Raw genomic sequence first — 19,843 nt, forward strand, 5'->3', positions numbered from 1 at the left:
CAGCATTAAGTCTCAAGAAACACAAAGCCTAAAAAAGCAAACAAGAACCAACCTTAACAAACACTGGGGCACAACCAGCATTCTAAGTTTTATCAATAAACTGGCAAATGAGTTGCTTACATGAGTTCCTCTGTTGACCATAGCTGATAAACTGGGCTGGGCAACTTCATCTGTGACAAGGGATGTGGCTGCATCATGGGTGAGGGCAGGATAGATGGGAAGGCCATTCACGCTGAGGACGAATGATAATATAAAGGAACAGAAGCAGGAAACCATGTTTGTGTAATTAGAGGAAGGCTATTTAGGAACTAGCCTCAAAGTACATGCATGGGGGAGCTGGAGCAGTGGGGTTAGACCAAGCCTCTGCCTATGGTGCTGCCATCCCATATGGGCACCGGTTTGTGTCTTGCTCCATTTCCTATCCAGGTCTCTACTTTGGCCTGGGAAAGCAGTAGTTATGGCTCAAGTGCTTGGGCCCTTGCACCCATGTGGGAGATCCAAAAGAAGATCCTAGGCCCTGGCTTTGGATCAGCCCAGCTGAGGTCGTTGCTGCCATTTCAGGAGTGAACCAGCTGATGGAAGACCTTTCTCCCTGTCTCTCCCTTTGTCTGTGACTCTGCCTCTCAAATAAATAAAATCTTGACAAAAAGTACATGCAGGTATCCCAAAGTGATGCACAACAACCCATTAGGTTGTGGAGAGAATTAAATAGAATTTGTGATTTTTTTTTCCCTTTAGAAGTACAAGTATAACCTGCTGTACATGCTTCTAAGTTAAATATGTCTGTCTTTCATGGAAGTATGAGAATACTATACACATCTATAGAGCTCTGCATGGCAGACCAAGGCCTTATTGAAAAGGCTGTTGAATCTTCACCTGGTGTTGGGGCAACATCTTCAACCCTGATAATATCTTGGCCTATTTAGCCCTAACATGGTTTGCCTTTATCAATTTTTAAAAATGTTTTTATTAATTTGTTGGAGCAGGAGAGAGAAAAGAAGAAAGGAAGCCAGCAGGGGAATGGGAGACAAAAGAGAGAAAAGACAGAGAGTGCTCCCACCCATTGGTTCACTTTCAAAATGCCTGCAACAGCCAGCAATGGACCAGGACAAAGCTAGGAGCCAGGAATTCCTTCTGGTTCTCCAATGTGAGTGACAGGGACCTTAGTACTTGACCCATCAGCCACTCCTTCCCAGGCCATGCATTGGCAGAAAGCTGGAGTCAGGAGTTTGAGCTGGGAATCAAATCAAGGCACTCTGATACAGGGCACAGGTTTCTTAACAGGCATCTTAAATACTAGGCTAGATGGCTGTCCATGTTTTTTTTTTTAAAGTAACATTCTGGAAAATTAGAGTTTATACCTATTTGTGGAATCTACATGTTTTCAATTCAGCTTACTCAGGGCAGTCCTAGACATGGTCTATTCTGTTTCATTCATAGTACCATATGGAGATGCTATTCTTCCTCCATCTCCACCTTTTCTAGCTTGTGTGCAGCACGAAAGAACAGAGAGGGTACCATAATTTCCAAGGCTTGTGTACCCTCACCCTGCCATTCCTGTGTTGAAATCATGACCCACAATATTTCAAACTGTGCCCTTATTTAAAGAGTATTATTATCTTCTTAGTTAGGATGAGGTCATACTAGAGCATGGTGGGCCAACATCCAATATGGGTGATGTCTTTATTAAAAGGGGATATTTGGAGACAGACAGACAGGCAGAACACCATGTGAACATGAAGGCAGAGGTCAAGGTGTTGAGTGCATAAGCTAGGACATCACAGACTGCCAGGAACTCACCAGAAACCAGAATGAGGCCTGGAATTGACAGCGCCCCTCAGCCCTCAGTCGGAGCCAGCCCTGCTGAGCCTGAGCACAGACCTGCAGCCTCCAGGATTACAGGACAGTGCACTTGTTGTGGTCCAATTCACAACACTGGCTCTAGATCAAGTAACATGGTATTTAATGTCTCTTCAAATAGAGAACACAAGGGAACAAACCAAGGCAACTCCTTAGTGGTATCTTAGTGGGAATGCTTCTGAAATTACTCCATTCAATAAGATGCTGGCTGTGGTTCGTCATAAATTGCCATTCGTATGTTGAGAAATGTTTCTTCTATACTCAAGTTGCTTAAAGTGTTTTTCATAAAAGCATGTTCTATTTTATCAAACACTTTCTCTGCATCTATTGAATAATCATATTGTGTTTGTCCTAAAGTTCTTTGATGAAATGTATAATAATTACTGATTTTTGAATGTTGACACATCCCTGCATACCAGGGATAAACCTCACTTGGTATGAGTGGATGATCTTGCTGGTGTGTTTTTGCAGTTGATTATCTAGTATTTTGTTGAGGATTTTTACATTTATGTTCACCAGGGATATTGGTCTATAATTCTCTTTCTCAGTGTATCCTTTTCTGGTTTAAGAATTAAGGTGATGCTTGGTTTATAGAAGGAGTTTGAAATGATTCTCTCACTGTCAGTGGTTTTAATAACTTGAGAAGAATTGGAATTAGTTCTTTTTTCAATGTGTGATTGAATTCACCAGTGAAACCATCTGGTTCTGCACTTAACTTGGGAGATATTTATTACGGATTCAATCTCTGTTCTTTATTTGTCTGCTCTAATTTTCTGCGTCTTCATGACTCAATTTTTGTAAATTATATACGTCTATGAAACTATTTTTTCTTGGTTGACATACAGTTATTTGTGTAATTCCTGGTTATTTTATTCCTGATGTATCATGTTACCTTTCATTTTCATCTCTTACTTTGTTGATTAGAATCTTCTCCCTCTTTTTTGGTTAGTTTTTCCAATGGTTTATCAGTGTTTTTTATTTCTTCTCTAATCTTAATTATTTCTTTCGTGCTACCAATTTCGGGTTTGTTTTGTTGTTTTTCTAGGTCCCTTAGATATACTGAATGCTTATTTATTTGGTTTATTTCAATTTTTTGATATGGGCAGCAATTATTTTAAACTTGCCTCTTAGCACTGCTTTTGCTGTGTCCCATAAGTGTTAATGTGTTGTATAATCATCATCCTCTCTTTTTATCTCATTTTATTGATTATATTACTCTTTTCAATGATTCTATTACCTGTATGGAAGACCTAGAAGAAGCTCCTGACTCCTGGCTTTGGAGTGGTCCAAATCCAGCCATTGTGGCCATTTGGGGAATGAACTAGCAGATGGAAGAACTTTCTCTCTATCTATGTCGGTAATTCTACCTCTCAAATAAATAAATACATCTTATACATCTTAAAAAAATTTAAAAATGGAGCAGATGGCCACAGCAGAATTTTCTAGGCCAAGCCAAAGCCAGGGGCTCCATCCAGGTAGCTCACATATGTGGCACAGGTCCACCACGTGGGCCATTTTCCAAACTTGGACCAGAATTACAGAGGGGACATAATCAGCACTTAAGTATGGGATGCCCGCACTGCAAGCAGTAGCTGAACCACTGGGCCTCAAAGCGAGCCTCAGAACAATTCAATTTAAAATGGAATGTTCAACATCATAGCATAACTATACAGATGTGGTTGAAATTTAGACAATTCTTGTACAGAATAACTATCCTGGACTTAACACAAATTTATCACCCTGGAAGTAATTAGGAACAGTTTCCTCAGATTGTGCCCCCTCACTTTTCTGTTCATATATCTAGGTTGTCCTGTAACAGACAGCTCTCCTCCAAAGTTACCCTTATTTCCTGAACCTGTGAATGTGTTAGCCTACATGGCAAAACAGACTGCAAGTGCGGTTGTGTCTAAGTTCTTAGGATAAGGAATTTAACCTGGATAAAGTAGGTGAGACCATTCTCACTAAATGAAGTCTTTAAAAGTGAAGAAGCCTTGCCAGCTGTGATCAGAGGAACACTGGACTGCAGAAGGAAAATGAGAGATGGGAAGAGCGTCTAGTCAAGGAATGCAGGCAGCTTCTAGGAGCTGGCAAAAGCAAGGGAACAAGCTGGCGCCATGGCTCAACAGGCTAATCCTCCACCTGCAGCGCCAGCACCCCAGGTTCTAGTCCCGGTTGGGGCGATGGATTCTGTCCCGGTTGCTCCTCTTCCAGTCCAGCTCTCTGCTGTGGCACGGGAGTGCATTGGAGGATGGCCCAAGTCCACAGCAGCCATTGGAGGGTGAACCAATGGCAAAGGAAGATCTTTCTCTTTGTCTCTCTCTCTCACTGTCCACTCTGCCTGTCAAAAAAAAAAAAAAAAGGCGGGGGGCAAGGGAACAGATTCTCCATGAAATCTGTGAAGAACTATAGGCAGCAAAAGGAAACAGGCTGTCTGATAAAGAGCATCTGGTACCAGGAGCACTCCCCAGACTCTGCCACAACTAAAAAGGCCCTCCCAGACTTTCAATGCCCCTGAGGTAGCGTTAGCACCATTCTCAGCTGAGAATCACTGCATTTATAAACAGCAACTTGTCAGAAACATGGAGAGTGACATAATCAGATTCCAAGACAAAAATATAATATTCTGATTGACATTAACAATTACCTTTAATATACTCATATGTCTTATTTTATATTATAAACAAAATAGTAAAACTTAACACAGAACATATTATTTATGTCTTTCACTGAAATCTCCATAGCAAACAATTTTATCCCTAACTTTCTAATCAATTTCCTTATCAGGTCAGCAATTCATAGCCCATCACCACAATGGAATTTACACTTGATCTTAGCCAAAAGGCTGAGAAGTGAATAGAATGGAATCTAACAGAAGCCAAAGGGAGATATATTTTTGACTTTAAAAGAATATATGGAGGAAAATGTGGCACAGCAGGTAAAGCCCCCATTTGGGACACCTAGCTTTTCATATATGTTCCTTCTGAGAATAATTTTGGGAAGATTTTTATAATAAAGGGGTTTCAAATTTTTAAGGCTTATTTTTTATTTATTTTAAAAATTTAGAGAAAGAGAGAGGGAGAGACAGAGAGATGTAGAAGTGTCTTCCATCTCTTGGTTCACTTCCCAAATGGTTACAAAGGTGAGGCCTTTCTTGAGCAAAAGGGGAAGGCCCAGGAGAAGAGGAGGACCACAACACAAGGAAGATTGTGACAAAGACTCATCCTGGAGAGGATATGTGTAGGTTTTGGAGAGGAGGCTGCTAAACACTGAGATTCTTCCTTCTAGAGACACGATACTGGGATGTTGATCCCTGTATTCAGTGTCAGGGAGTGACTGGAATAGCATGGATGCCAGAAGACCAGGGTCACCATGTGTGTCCTAGTCCTGTACCATGCACTGTATCTGAGCTCTCCAAAGGGAAGCTGCCATCTTTGGCCATTAAGTGTATCCTTATGAAACTTCCTCAAACTGCTGGTGTACTTTCAACACCTTTTGCAAACCTTCCATCTACCCCTTTTCTATTGTGCTTCCTACCTCCCCACCCTGCCCCAGACAAGCCTCCTTAGGAAGAGACTTCCCTGAAGAAGGAGGAATCCCTCAGAAGCTCAGGCCTCTAATATTGCCCCACCTCCTTAAGCCCTGGGATGAATTCAGCATGAAGAAACCAGTGCAAGATACCTTGTCTGGCAGAATTTCAGAAAGGAAGTAAGTTTCAGCATATTCAGTAGACAAAAGGCACAGCACCATCCCTGCATTTTGCTATAAAAATATTATAACAAAATGTTATTTTTTCATTCCTTTAGAAATAAAAATAGAATATAAGGAGAAAAATAATGAAGAAATACAATACAGAAGAAAAAAGGGAGATAAGTATACTGTGAAATAATGCTCACATTGGATAAATTAAAATATCTATATACATATGTAATTAGATTACCATGAGTGCTCTTTAATTATATAAATAACAAGTTACTAAATTTCTAGTGATTCCTTCTAAATCCTCAAAGTCTTTCAAACGCATCAGAAATCATGCATCACACACATTATGGAAGTGGACTCCTCTAGCACAAAGACAAAGGGAAAAGGTGAGGACAGATCTGTGCTATATGTGGACGAAAGAGATAGAGCTGCTCAGTTTTCTCCTGTAGAGTGCTGTGCCCTGTCTGCTCACCCACCGACCATCTTCTCCCAGGGGCTCAACCCGATCCTGAACTTGGACCAGGTACTAGTGCTACAAGTAGCAGGAAGGGTGTGGTGACAGACTTCATACTGCCCTGCACAACCACTCCCATTTGCTGTCCCAGCAGCAGATAAAAAGAAGCCAGTAGGGATCCCACCAGTCTCTGAGCCCCATCCCCCATGCTATGGGGTTCTCCCCTCCATCTGTCCACAGCGGGGCCAGCACAGAGGTGCTGACTGCAGATTCACATTCTCCTCTGTGGCTCCAGCTCTCCTCATTTCCCCAGAGAGGAAAGTGGCATCCTGGTTTCCTCTTGGGAAGCCACTCCTCAGTGGGCAGAACCCAGAGGCTTTCCCAGAACCAAGCCTTTGCTCTGCCCTTTTGGCAGCTGAAAATCAAGGTGGGGTTTCTGGAATAGGGGCCCACCTGCATTTTCATGTTTTGGATAAAATCCCCATCTTACATTTTGTGTATTGAAAACATAATACTTCTGATGAGAGATGAAGTCACCTTAGGATGTGTGCCAGAGCTGGGGGCTCATGAGAAGGGACCCTTCCAACCTCAGGGTAGAGGAGGTGAGAAAGTGGGCCAGCAAGCTCCCCTCTATCACAGTGCTTTGGTCTTTCCAGGCTCAATGGCAGGACAGGAGGCAGGGAGAGTATTGCTGCCAGCTGCCAACCTGCCATTCCTGGGCATGGCATGCTGGGACACAGTGTGGGCCAGGAGAGGCTCAGGGTCTGTGGCTATGACACTGTGATGTTAGACCCTCAGGGTCAGCAACATAGTAGCCAGGACCAGGGCAGCAGTGAGGGATCCAAACACCATCAAGGCCACCAGATTAGACTCCCCCAGCCCAGACTCTTGCCTTAACACCAACTCCTTCACTGATGCCATGGTAGTCCCTATACTGTGGGGGAGAGGGGCTAGTCCTGTGGCAGGTGCTAAGGTGATCTTTAGAGGGGTGTCCACTGTGGTGAGGGATTTGGGGCAGGTAATACAAGCTCATAAGTCTTGCCCCCATAGACATGGGGCAGAGGGAGTGAAAGTCTAGCACTTGGTTCCCACAGCAGGCTCTTCTAAGGCATCGGCAGAAGTGTGCTGCAGAGGCAGGTGAAGCAGTTTATGCCATCAAGGCAGGTGGCACCATTAACACAAGAACACATCAAATAGTCATCAACATATGTCTAACCCACAAAACCTGAGGGCAAACTCATGGACATCCTGGCACCACCTGCCATTCTGTCATGGGGGGCCAGGTTTGGGGTAGAAGAGGGCATTGATGCCAAGTAACTGACACTGGGCAGTGCCCTGACCTCAGTACCCTGCTAGAATTTCTAGCTGTATCACATAAAGTCACTCTCTTTGAGCTTCAAATACCTTATTTTAAAACAATACCTAACTTCCAAATATTGGGAGTTAAATGAGATCATCCAACATCAGGCAGTCATCAAAAGATCTGATCCAAAGGCAGGGCTGCTATTAATATCACAGGTCCCAGAGCTCGAAGAGTAAATGAGGACAGCCTGAGGCATGCTCCTCAGATAAGGGGCATCAGGCTGGCATGTGGAACAGTCTTCATGTCACTGGCTAGCTTTCTGGGAGGATGAAAGGAAATCTAGGCTCCCTACACAAGAAGTCCCACATGTGTCTGTCCAACCTCCAGCTCTCTCAGAATATTTATGGAGAAATGGTTCAGAAGGTGCCAAGAAAACTTAGAATGCAGGAGCTAGGGACACTGGCATGCATTCTGGGATTTTATCTTAGGGTACCCGCAGTTGGGCCTCCCCTCAGTCTCCACCCTCTCAACAGCCCTGCCTCTTTCCTCAGTCCATCACCAGATTCTGGTCTAACTACCCCACACAGCCCATTGGCCCTGCACTCACTCTGCCTGACCCCAGAGTCCAGCCTTGGGCTCAGTCAGCACTATGTATGCCTGGTGGGCAGTAACCGTGGCATGAACCACATTCGTCACACTTACACAGGCTTCCCTTCTGGTAGAGACTGGATGGTACAGATGTACTCAACAGCGGAGGACATGGGGAGTGGGGGATCCTGGTACAGGCCTTTGTCTTTTAATTAAACTTGTTTCTGACTAAAATGATTAATGTTGTGGGAGAGGACTTCCCAAGGTCAGAAGAAGAAAAAGGGAGGGGCCTGTCCTGTGAATGAAACGTAGTTATTATCTTCTTGCCTGTGAGTTTACTGTCTGCTGGGGTTCCTGCTTATTAGCACTAAAGGATGATGTTAACCCTTGATAGACAGTGTAACAATCAGTATTTTTGGAAAAGATAACATTATCAACAACTATGCATGAGCAGTATTATGTCATCTCCTGCAGCCACCATGAAGCATGCTGCATGCATGTAGCCATATAGGGAGAAAAGGAATCTAAAACCATACATAGAAAAATATCCCTCTTTGTTTAGGGCTCAGGCTTTTGGGTTAAAATACACCTAGGCCTTATGCCGGCATAAATAATAATAAATAGTTCCTCTAAAAGGCCTTAGCATCTCATCTCTACACACAAATCCTGCTATAGGATGGACGCTCACATCTGGTTCAAAGACCTGTTCCAGGCCCTCTGGACCCAAGGCTCTGTGTGTGTGGCTCATTCTAGAAGCCTGCTCCAGGGTGGTATGGAGCTCCAGGGCCAGGGGAAGGGATGACACTGACTTTGGAGACATGAGACTACCAGCCCTGTCTGTGTCACTCTGTCTCAATCAAACTGCCTTTGTGTAAGTGATAAATCTCCTGTGGGCCTCAGTTTCTTTATCTGTAAAATAGCATAATGTTTAGCAGCTGCCTTTCCTACCAATAGGGCTTTGTGGAAGACTAATTTAGACAACAGAGATACAAAATGTTAAAAGTGGTTAAGTGTCTTGTGTGTGAGGGGTGGATCAGAGCAAAATAGGTGCTCAATCGATATAGATATATTTGGAACTATAATTGTTTATCTTATCAATTATCATTGTACTAAGGAAGGAAGAGTCGGCATCTTCAAACACTCTCTGGAGGGTCTGGAAGTTATACACAAGCAACACAAACTTCTGACTTAAAGGAGGTTATAACAAACAGTTCAGATATTTTTGTCATGTTTTCTTTGATGTTCCTAAACACCACTTTTATTTGTGAATAAACGCAGGATATATATGCATTGAAGATGGTCAAAGAAGAACTACAGAAAGACACGTGCCCCAAGGGCCCAGTTTCCACCACTCAAGCCCACTTAGCTTGGCCTGGTTATTCACATACTCGGGAGCTTTTAGCTTCCATTACAGAACTTACTCCTGAGAAAATAGTCACCACATCCCAATGTGCCAGTCACCTACAGACTGCACATACAACGGTGGTCCCATCAGAGGATAACGGCTGAAAAATGTGTATCATCCAGTGACACTACAGTGCACGCCATGTCCAGGAGCATGGAGGGGTTCGAAACCATGGCCACCAGACTGGACATGTTATAGAGGAATTAAAGGGCCAAAGCCCAATACTCCAGTGTCCAAACCATGATCAGCTGTTCCTTTTACAGGACACATGAAGACTGGCAGATGCCCTTGAGACTGTTGTCTGATCTGTTCCTAGCTTATTCCTACCCAGGTGGCCTCTCTCCAGGAGAAAGTTAGATTCACTGAGTTGATTCAGTGGGAGTCGAGGCAACTGAACCACATCTATGCAGTAACAGAAGTTTACTGCTCACAGATGTCAGAAGAGGGACCAGGGTCCGTGGGAGTGAAAAAGCTCTCTGGGATGCACACGTCCATGGAGTTCATGGGAAGCTGAAAGTCAAGGTAGGAGGGAGACCAGGAGGAAGAGGCGGGGCCGAGCATGCAGCCCCGCGCAGTAGGTGCTGCACCAGAGCAAGCGGAAGAAACCGCAGCACAGAAATGAGGACGAGGCAGTGGCCGAGGCCATGAAGAGTGGGGCACTGCGATGGTGGCAGCCTGAATCCCGGCAGCGCTGCGGCTTTGGAACCGAAGAAGTGTGGGGAGAAGGCACCGCTGAGCATGGGAAGATGGCGGCAGTGGGGCGATGGCCAAGCAGCTGGCACTGAGCGTGGGCCACGGTGGTGGTGGGGACGAAGCTGGGCCTCAGGTGTCTCCTTGGAGGCCCTGGGGCTGCCGTGGGGGAGCCGGGAATGCAGCAGAATGCCAGCCACGGCGCGGCATGAGGTGCATACGACTGACTGCTGAGTTTCTCTCTATGGAGTGATAGATCAGAGGCCTACCTCAGTGGAGTGCAGTCGCTGTGTCTGCGGGCAGCGGCCCCCTGGGCTCCCAGCGGAGTTGTGAGGAGGAGGGAAGCCGGAGTCCGCCACGCTCTGGAGGACTTGAGGCAGGAGCTGGACATGGACCTGACGCTGAAGTTCAGCTGCTTGACGGCCACCGGCAAGGACGAGCTCATCTCCGAGTCTCAGAGGCTGCTGAGCGTGACTCAACCTGTGCGTTCTTCCTGGACAGGAGTGACAGGTGAGCCAGTCCGGCCGCACTGGGGTTGGCAGCAGCCTGGGGGCCCCGAGGTGAGGGGGAGGGACTCCCGAGCCCTGCAGGCAGTGAGGTGGGCCTCCCTCCTGCAGCAGAGTGGTCACACGCTTGGGGAGAAATCTGAGGTCCGAGGGTGGCTAGAGGAGAGTTAGGGGCCACAGAGACAGGAGGGGCAGACAGGATATTGGGGACTGAGTTCCCCGGGGTGCTGCAGGGAATTAGGGGCTGAGAAGACTTGGGCATGGCAGCATGGGAGCTAGACCTGTGAGGGAAGGTGTGTGCTGTTGGCTAAGATTAAAAGCTGAACACGTCTGGATTTGAAGAGACTGAGAAAAAGTCAGGTAAGCTCGGGACTAAGGATGACAGCATTAGAGGGAAATTCTGGGGAGGGTTAGGTACCTTGGAAGACATGGGAGATGGAAAAACAGGTCATCTGTGGATGTCACCATTCGAGGTTGGATAAGAACAAGGGAAGAGTATTACTGCTGATGGCAGATGACTTTTGCAAGAGCTATAGCAGGGATGCACGGGATCCGTGAGTTGGACTAGTGGAGGGTCAGGAGAGTTGGACCTGGGACAGACCCTAGGGAAAACCCTTAGGCAAAGTGGGAGGAAGGAGAATTTGGGAGGAGGGATCTTTCTGAAAGGACTGGAGTACTCGTGCAGCACTAATTAAGAAACTTTAATAAAGATCTCTAGAAAACTGGGAATAGAGAGGAAGCTTTTCTGAAAGAAAACTGAGTTGAAACAGCACTTTAGGAAATGGAGAATTTGACTCAGGTTGAGACTGAAATAGTTTTTGGCTGTGGTCACTTTGTAGGACTGAATTGGGGCAGAACACTCTTGGTCATTAAAGGAATGTGTCTTGTAAGTGTTATCTGTACTTTACCAGCTTTTTTTCTAATTACTCCAGATAATGCCGGGAGCAACATAATTGTTTTTGAAAAAGTTTCTGAGAAGAAAAATTGTTCATTTGTTTGGGTATAAAATTGTTTGATAATCCATGCACAGCTTTCTCATAATACATATTTTTTGTATAACCTCTTTGACAGCTCCATGTGAAAGGTGCATTCATGGGGGAGAGGGCCCAAATATAAAACAAATCAGTTCATTTATTTAATTCCTGGTGAAAAATTCTCTATCAAGAAGGTAAACTAGGAAAGAGTGAGGAAGAAATTCCTTCCATTTGAAGGGTGTTGTTGAAAGGCTGGATGACAGAGAAGGGGAGAGACCCACCATCGACTGCTTCTCTCCCCAAATGGTCCCAATGACCCAGGCCTGGGCCAGGTCAGAGTCAGGATCCAGGAATTTTTTCAGAGTATCTCATCTGGGTGGAAGGGCCCAAGTACAGGGACCAGCTTCCTCTGACTTCTCAGGCACATGGAGGGGGAGCTGGCTGGGAAGCAGAGAAGCTGACACTCAAACGTTTGATTCACCAGTGTGGGCTGCCAGCATCGCAAGCACTGGTTTCAGCTGACACCATGCTGGTCCAAGGTTACAGTTTTAAATAGGCAGTTATAGACATTCTCATTGAGAAATTGATATTTTACAAACAAATGAAGAATAGTAGACCAAACCAAGTCATGGTATATTTGATGGAAAATAAAATTTAAAGTCACCAGTAATTAAAATACAATCCTGGGGTTGGCATTGTTGCGTTGCAGGTAAAGCCATAGCCTCTGGTGCTGACATCGCATAGGGGCACTGATTTGAGTCCTGGATGCTTCATTCTGATCCAACTCCCTGATAATGTACCAGAAAATCAGCAGAAGATGACCCTGCCATCCATGTGGGAGACCTGGAAGAAGCTCCTGGCTCCTGGCTTCAGACTGGCCCAGCTCTGGCCATTGTGGCCATTTGAGGAGTTAATCAGAAGATGGAAACTCTCTTTCTCTCTCTCTTTTTCTCCCTCTCTCTCTCTGTATCTCTGCCTTTCAAAAATAAACATTAATCTTTAAAAACATTAAAATATAATCCGTTTTTATGTTATCCTATGTCACTGATTTTTTTTGTTGTTTCTATAGATGAATAAAAATTTCACTACTTTGTCGGGATTCTTCAGGAAAATTTTTTCACTTGTTTACATTCTGACTGCCCTGTCTCATTTGGTAGAGCAGAATTCTTAATTTTCAAGTTAATAGATTCATTTTGTTGAAACAGATGGCTGATTTGATGCAACATTTTACTCATGGACAGTTCATATTATCTAATATTCTGGGGTATTCATTTCACTGCTCCATTTGAAACTTTTTATCATGTTAGAATTTATGCTCAATTGTGGCAAAAAGCTTTTAGCAGGGCAGAGTGCCCAACAGGAAGGCCATGGTACCCTCATGAGCATGATTCTGGGTACTGAAAACACCGACCAGAGATAACGCAATGAAGGTTCAAGAAAATCTCACTGATGTCTTCAATTTGTAATGTTTTATGACTTTTAATCACTAAGAGTTTAAGTTGTCACATTGGCTAGTGGAAAAATTTCTCTTTATTATTTGATGTGAAGAACATGTATGTGTGTGTCTATATATGTATGCATATATATGTGTACATATAGCAGGCTGAGGAATATGTATATGTACGTGTGTATATATACATACATATATGTAGCAGACTGCCTGGGTGTCTTTCTGACTCTGTCACCCATATCCCATGTAACTAAGGTAAAGTTACTCATGGCATGTCTGTCATGTGTTAACTGAGAAGTAGAGATAACCATGGTTGCAACCTCAGAAACCTGTGATGAGGAACAAAAGGGTTAAGGTGTCTAGATCCTTCAGCCAAGCACTTGGCACAAGCCTTCAAGAAGTGGCAGTAAGGATCATCTCTTTTACTATAGTGGTACATTATCAAATTAACCCTTGAAAATATAAAATTAGGTGGAGTCCTTGTTTAAGAGAGACTGTGTTAACATGGTGGGGAGGTATAAGTTAGGTTTGGGAAGCAGAGGTTCAGATATTGTAGCTCAGAGTCTTATTAGCTATCTTTCATCATATTATTTAATCTTTCTGGTCTTAAGTTTCTTCATTTGTGAGTGGAATTATATAATAGGGTTGTTGTGGGCATTAACTGGATTACATTTATCATCCATATCGCAAGTTGGTTCATTTTTGTGTTTATTAAATTATAGCTGCCCTTGATATTATTTGCAAATTCTAGCCTTTCTAGATACAACAACTTTAATGAAAGAGAAAGAAAGGAAGAAGAAACTGGGAAGGAGCAAGGGAATTGTCATTATATTATTAGAACTGTATCTATGAACTACATGGAATATGTTCTCATTTTTGCATTAATATTGCATTAACATGAGAATTGTGTTATGAAAATCTAATAGAAGCACAGAAAGATTACAATGCTTTGGTATAGCTGTATAAACAAAGAATACAAAACTACTTTTTTCTCACTTAATGCGTCCAAAATTGAAAGGCTTTTATGAGTGTTCTAAGTTTTGTGGCAATGTGATTGCATGAGTTCAGTAAGAATGTGTTTTCTTCATAACAGGATATCATTGTAAACATTACCATATTTAAAAATTATCCACAGAATGCCTGGCTTTAAGGCTTCCCAGGCTTGCAGTAAGTAAATGAAGTAGCAAACACACAGACGGTGGGAGGATGGTTCCTCGTTGTGTCCCATGTCAGGTGGGATACCCTGAAGTAGACATTCACTTCATGGTAGGGTGGCCCATGAAGGTTTTCCTTGACAACAGTCATTTTCACCTGGGCTACCACAGGCCAGTGTCACTGGGTATGTGGATCAGCACACAGGTTCCTCTCAGTAGAGGGGGGATTTCCTACTTGCTGCAAGAAAGCAGAGCAGGGTCCCATTATGTATTTTTTAAATATTAATTATATGTATTTAAAAGGTAGAGGGAGAGAGAGAAAGAGAGAGAGAGAGAGATATCTTCCATCCTTGGTTCATCTCCCAAAGGGCTGAAACAACTAGAGCTGGGCCAGGCCAAAGCCAGGAGCCAGGAGCTAAGAGCTTGTTCCAGTTTTCCCAGGTGGGTTCAGGAGCCCAAACCTTTGGATCATCTTCATCTGTTGTCCCTGGCACATGACTAGGTAGCTGCATCAGAAATAGAGCAACCAGGTTTTGAACTGGTGCCCAAATGGGATGCTGATAAGGCAGGAGATGACTTTATCATTATACCACAGCTCTAGCCCCAGGACCCCTTTTCTGAAAAAAAAAATACTTTATTTGAGAGGCAGAGTGACAAGAGAGGGAGAGATCCTCCATCTACTGGCTCACTCCCCAAATGGCCACAACCACAATGGTCCATGCCGGGCCAGGCTTAAAGCCTTGGAGCCTTAAAGGGTAAGGTTGGTAGCACAAACCACAGACTATTCTAGAGCTCAGATGTTCTAATCATCACCTATGTTCTTATTCAGGTTCTTGATGGTTCTCAAAATTGGAGCTGCTTTTGTCTTCCAGGCAGGCCGCTCACTCTGTATTCCTCCTGTCTTCCCAATCTCCTGCTTTGATATGTGGGTGCTGCTCAGGCAGCCGGGGTCTCATTGACTGCAAGTTTCCACAGTGTCCTCACAGGATCCATGATTTCTCCTTGTTCTACCAGATGCCCCAGTCCCCCTGCACTACCCTGGAGTGAGGCTGCTTTGACCCAACTGATCCACACACTGAATTGCAGTGGTATTCTTGGTGCTTGCAGGTAAAAATGCATGAATAGAATTCAGCAGTTGTTTGGACTCCAGATTGGTACACCTTACTATTCAATATTAACGAATCTTTCCCAGAATGCCATCAATATCTTTATTTGGGTGAATCACATTCTGACGTGAAGGAAAATAGATATGACTTTTAGAAGAGTTCTAGGTTGACAGCTAATGTGAGTAATGGTGTGGAGAATTCTCCCTGCTCTCCACTGTCCAACACACACATATTTTGTCTTATTATTGGTATCTTTGCTTAATTATGGTTCAGAGTTCGTGACTACATTCTGGACACATTACTATTAATTATTCCACAGTTTATATTAAAGTTCTTGTGTGGGGCCGGTGCCGTGGCTCACTAGGCTAATCCACCACCTTGCGGTGCCGGCACACCGGGTTCTAGTCCCGGTCGGGGTGCCGGATTCTGTCCCTGTTGCCCCTCTTCCAGGCCAGCTCTCTGTTGTGGCCAGGGAGTGCAGTGGAGGATGGCCCAAGTACGTGGGCCCTGCACCCCATGGGAGACCAGGAGAAGCACCTGGCTCCTGCCATCGGATCAGCGCGGTGCACTGGCCACGGCGGCCATTGGAGGGTGAACCAAGCGACAAGGGAAGACCTTTCTCTCTGTCTCTCTCTCACTGTCCACTCTACCTGTCAAAAAAAAGTTCTTGTGTGGTATACTTCTATTAGTTTTGACAAATAAATGTCAAGAATCCCCTTTACAGTCTACAGATGATGGCATAATTTAAAGAATCCCTATGTCGTCCCTTCTGCCTCCCTTCACCTTAGGCAAACACTGATCTTTTGCTATCTTGATAGTTTGGATTTTTCTATAATTTCCTATAAGTGGAATCACCCAGTATGTCAATTTCTAGACTTTCTAGAGTTATGTATTTAGTCCCCTCATGTCCTTTCCCTATTGAATAGCTCATTTCTTTTCATCTTTGAATGTTATATACACATTGGTGTAGGGGCCCATGCACTAGGGCCATCTTTCACTGCTTTTCCCAGTCCATTAGCAGAGAGCTGGACTGGAAGTGGAGCAGCTAGAACGCAAACTGGTGCCACATGGGATGCCAGCTTCACAGGCAGTGGCTTTACCACTGTACCACAACACTGGGCCCTGTGACTTGACTTTTCTTTCTCTTAATAGTGTCTTTCATAGGGAGGAAGTTTCTAATTTTAATGAAGTTCATCTTATTACATTCTTCTTTCATTTTGCACTATTGGTGGTGTTTCTAAGTAGCCATCACCAAGTCTAAGGTTGCCCAATTTTCTCATATGTTATCTTGAGGAGGCTTCAACCAGTTTTGTGAAAAGTGTAAGAAGATCTGGGTCTCGATTGACATTTTGGAACATAGGGATGATCAGTTGTACTGGCACCTTTTTTGAAAAGACTATCACTCTGTCACTGCTGCCCAATTGTCTGTACACCTTTGTGCGAAATCAGTTGACACACTCATGGATGTCCACTTCTGAAGTCTGCATCATTTTCCATTGATTTATACATCAGTTTTCTTTTTCTTTTTTTCATCAATCCCACCGCATTTCATTACTGTAGCTTTATAGGAAGTCCTGAATCAATAGTGTCTATATACTGGAGATTTTTCTTTCATTAAAATTATTTATTTATTTTTATTTATGTAGGGCCTGCAACACAAACATTTAACAAAAGAGCAACAGATTAAAAAGAGAGTCCAGTGTTCAAGTTCCCACAATGCCTGGGCTGGGCCAGAACTGAAGCCAACAACTAGCAGCTCAGTCCAGGTCATCCATGTAGGTGACGGGAATCCAATTATTTGAACTATCACCAGATGCTCCACATGAACAAGAACCTGGAGTCAGGAGCAGATCTGAGAGCTGAACACAGGTACTCTTAGGGGCTTCTGAACTATTGTCTTAACCACTAGACTAAATGCCTACCTCTGTTATTTTTTCCTTGCATTTTCAAAAATAGCTTCATTTTATGTTATCTTTGAATTAACATGTAGTAAGTGTACATTTGAAAAGATACAGTGCAATACTTAAACACACAAGCATAATGCAAACCAGTCATAATAGGAAATTAGCCTTTTCATTTTCTGACTTTTTCTTTGTTTGGAATCTACAGGCTCCTTTCTTCCAAGTGAATTATAGTCGCCGCACTGTGTTGCAAAACCAGAATCTCCTACCTTCACTTAAGTGTCATGAAATATCCATTTTTCTTTCTTTTTAAAAAAGATTTATTTATTTATTTGAAAGTCAGTTACAGAGAGAGGAGCGGCAGAGAGAAAAAGAGATCTTTCATTCCCTGGTTCACTTCCCAATTGGCCACAATGGCTGGAGCTGCTGCTGATCTGAAGCCAAGAGCCAGGAGCTTCCTCCAATTCTCACCTCATGGGTGCAGGGGCCCAAGGACTTGAGCCATCTTCTGCTTCCCCAGGCCATAGCAGAGAGCTGGATTGGAAGTAGAGCAGCCGGGACTCAAACCAGCGCCCATATGAGATCCTAGCACTGCAGGCGGCTGCTACTCCACAGCACCAGCCCCAAGATACCCATTTCTCAAACCTCCCCTACCCCCTGATTTCCAAAGCTCTAATAATTACTATTTTTTATGTTTTTTTTTATTTTTATTTTTATTTGACAGGCAGAGTTAGACAGTGAGAGAGAGACAAAGAGGTCTTCCTTCCATTGCTTCACCCCACAAATGGCTGCAATGGCCAGCATGCTGTGCCAATCAGAAGCCAGGTGCTTCCTCATGGTCTCCCATGTGGGTGCAGGGCCCAAGTACTTGGGCCATCCTCCACTGCCTTCCCGGGCCACAGCAGAGAGTTGGACTGGAAGAGGAGCAGCCAGGACTAGAACCCAGTGCCCCAACCGGGACTAGAACCCGGGGTGCCGGCACCACAGGTGGAGGATTAGCCTAGTGAGCCATGGCGCCAGCCAGTAGTTACTATTTAACGTTCAAATCAACTATAGATGAACTTCCTTATATGAGAAATATCTGGCTGATTTGCTTATCATAGCAATCTCCAATTCTACTCATGTTTTCTGCAAATGTCAAGATTTCTCTTTCCAAGGCTGAATAACACTACACTGTTTATGCATACCATATTTCTTTATCCATTCATTCATTCATTGATGAATACCTAGATTCATATTGTATCTTGGCTGTTGTGAGTGGAGCTACAATGAACCTGGTAGTACAGGTTGATGTTTAGTGGGCTTATTTCAGTTCCTTCAAATATATCCCCAGAGTTGTGATAACTAGGACCTATGGCAGATCTATTTTTCATTTTTGAGGGACCTCCAGAGTGTTCTCCATAAGGTCTATATGCAAATTTGTATGCCAGCCAACAATGTGTTAGGATTCCCTTTTCTCCATATCATCACCATCACTGTTTTTTTTTTTTATTTTTGGTAAAGGGTAATCTGATTGGAGTAGGATGGGATCTCCTTATGGCTTAAATTTGTATTTCCCTAATTTTTGTGCTATTGGGCAATTTTTCATGTATTTTTGGTCATTTGTATTTCTTCTTTTGAGACATAGCTATTGAGATATTTTGCCCACTTACTAATTGGATTATTTGTTTTGGTTATTGAGTTTTTAAGCACCTTACATGTTCCAGATATTAATCCATTCAGAAGAATGATTTGCCAATATTGTGCCCCATGCTTTTGTTGCCTTTTCACTGTTGATTGTTTCCTTTGCTATATATAAGCTGCTCAGTTTCACATAATCTCGTGTGTCTACTTTTGCTTTTATCCTCTGTGCTTTAGGGATCTTAGCAAAAAAATTGTTGTAATGCCAGTGTCTTTGTGTGTTTCCCCTTACTTTTCTTTTAGTGATTTCATAGTTCCATGAAGAAACATCTAGATCTTTACTTCACTTTGACTTTATTTTTGTCTCGGATGAGAAATAATGGACAAGTTTCAGCCATCCACATGTGCATATCCAGTTTACCCAGCACCATGTATTGAAAAGATTGTCCTTTCTCCAAGATAGGCTTCTGGTACCTTTGTCAAAGGTAAGTCAGCTATAGCTATGTGGATTTATTCCTGGGATTTCTATTCTCTTCTGTTAGTATGTGTTTAATAGCCCTGTGCTGTTTTGGTTCTATGGTACATCTTGAAATTTGGTATTGTGACGTCTTCATCTTTGGTATTGTTCAGGATTGCCATGTCCATGCAGTCTTTTGTGCTTCCACATGAATTTTAGTGTTGTATTACCAGTTATGTGAAGAATGTCATTGGTATTTGGTAGGGGGTTGCATTGAATCTGTACATCCCTTTGGCAATATTCTTGCTTTAATAATGTTAATCGTTCCTGTCCATGAACGTGGGAGGTATTACATTTTTTGGTGTCTTCACATTATTTTGATTTTTTTGGTAGTTTTCAATGTATAAGTCTTTCACATCCCTAATTAACAGAAATCCAAGGAGTTTTATTCTTTTTACAGCTATTGTGAATGGGATTGCCTTTACAAGTTCTATTTTAGAGACTTTATTGTTGGTGCATAAAAATAGTATTGTTTTTGTCTGCTGTTTTTGTATCCTGCAACTGTACTGAACTGGTCTATCAATTCTGATGGCGCTTTTGTGGAATCTAGTCTCCACTAGTCACCACCTGATGGGGGGGCTGGGGCTGCTGTAGTGGATCTGATTTTGGTGGAGTT

General features: G+C 43.4%; 1 protein-coding gene across 1 annotated transcript in view; it reads right to left on the bottom strand.

The window, feature by feature from the left end:
• The window catches only part of LOC149124798 (uncharacterized), a 42,281-nt gene extending 32,477 nt beyond the window's left edge, over nt 1-9,804 (bottom strand). Inside the window, exon 1 of the mRNA XM_089303080.1 lies at nt 9,741-9,804. Coding sequence (XP_089159206.1) covers nt 9,741-9,804 — 64 coding nt within the window. The remainder of the gene's footprint in view (nt 1-9,740) is intronic.
• Between the last annotated feature and the right edge of the window lie 10,039 nt (nt 9,805-19,843).

Source organism: Oryctolagus cuniculus, chromosome 8 (assembly GCF_051225735.1).
Source record: "Oryctolagus cuniculus isolate XC-2025 breed Fujian yellow rabbit chromosome 8, ASM5122573v1, whole genome shotgun sequence".
Classification (NCBI taxonomy): Eukaryota; Metazoa; Chordata; class Mammalia; order Lagomorpha; family Leporidae; genus Oryctolagus; species Oryctolagus cuniculus.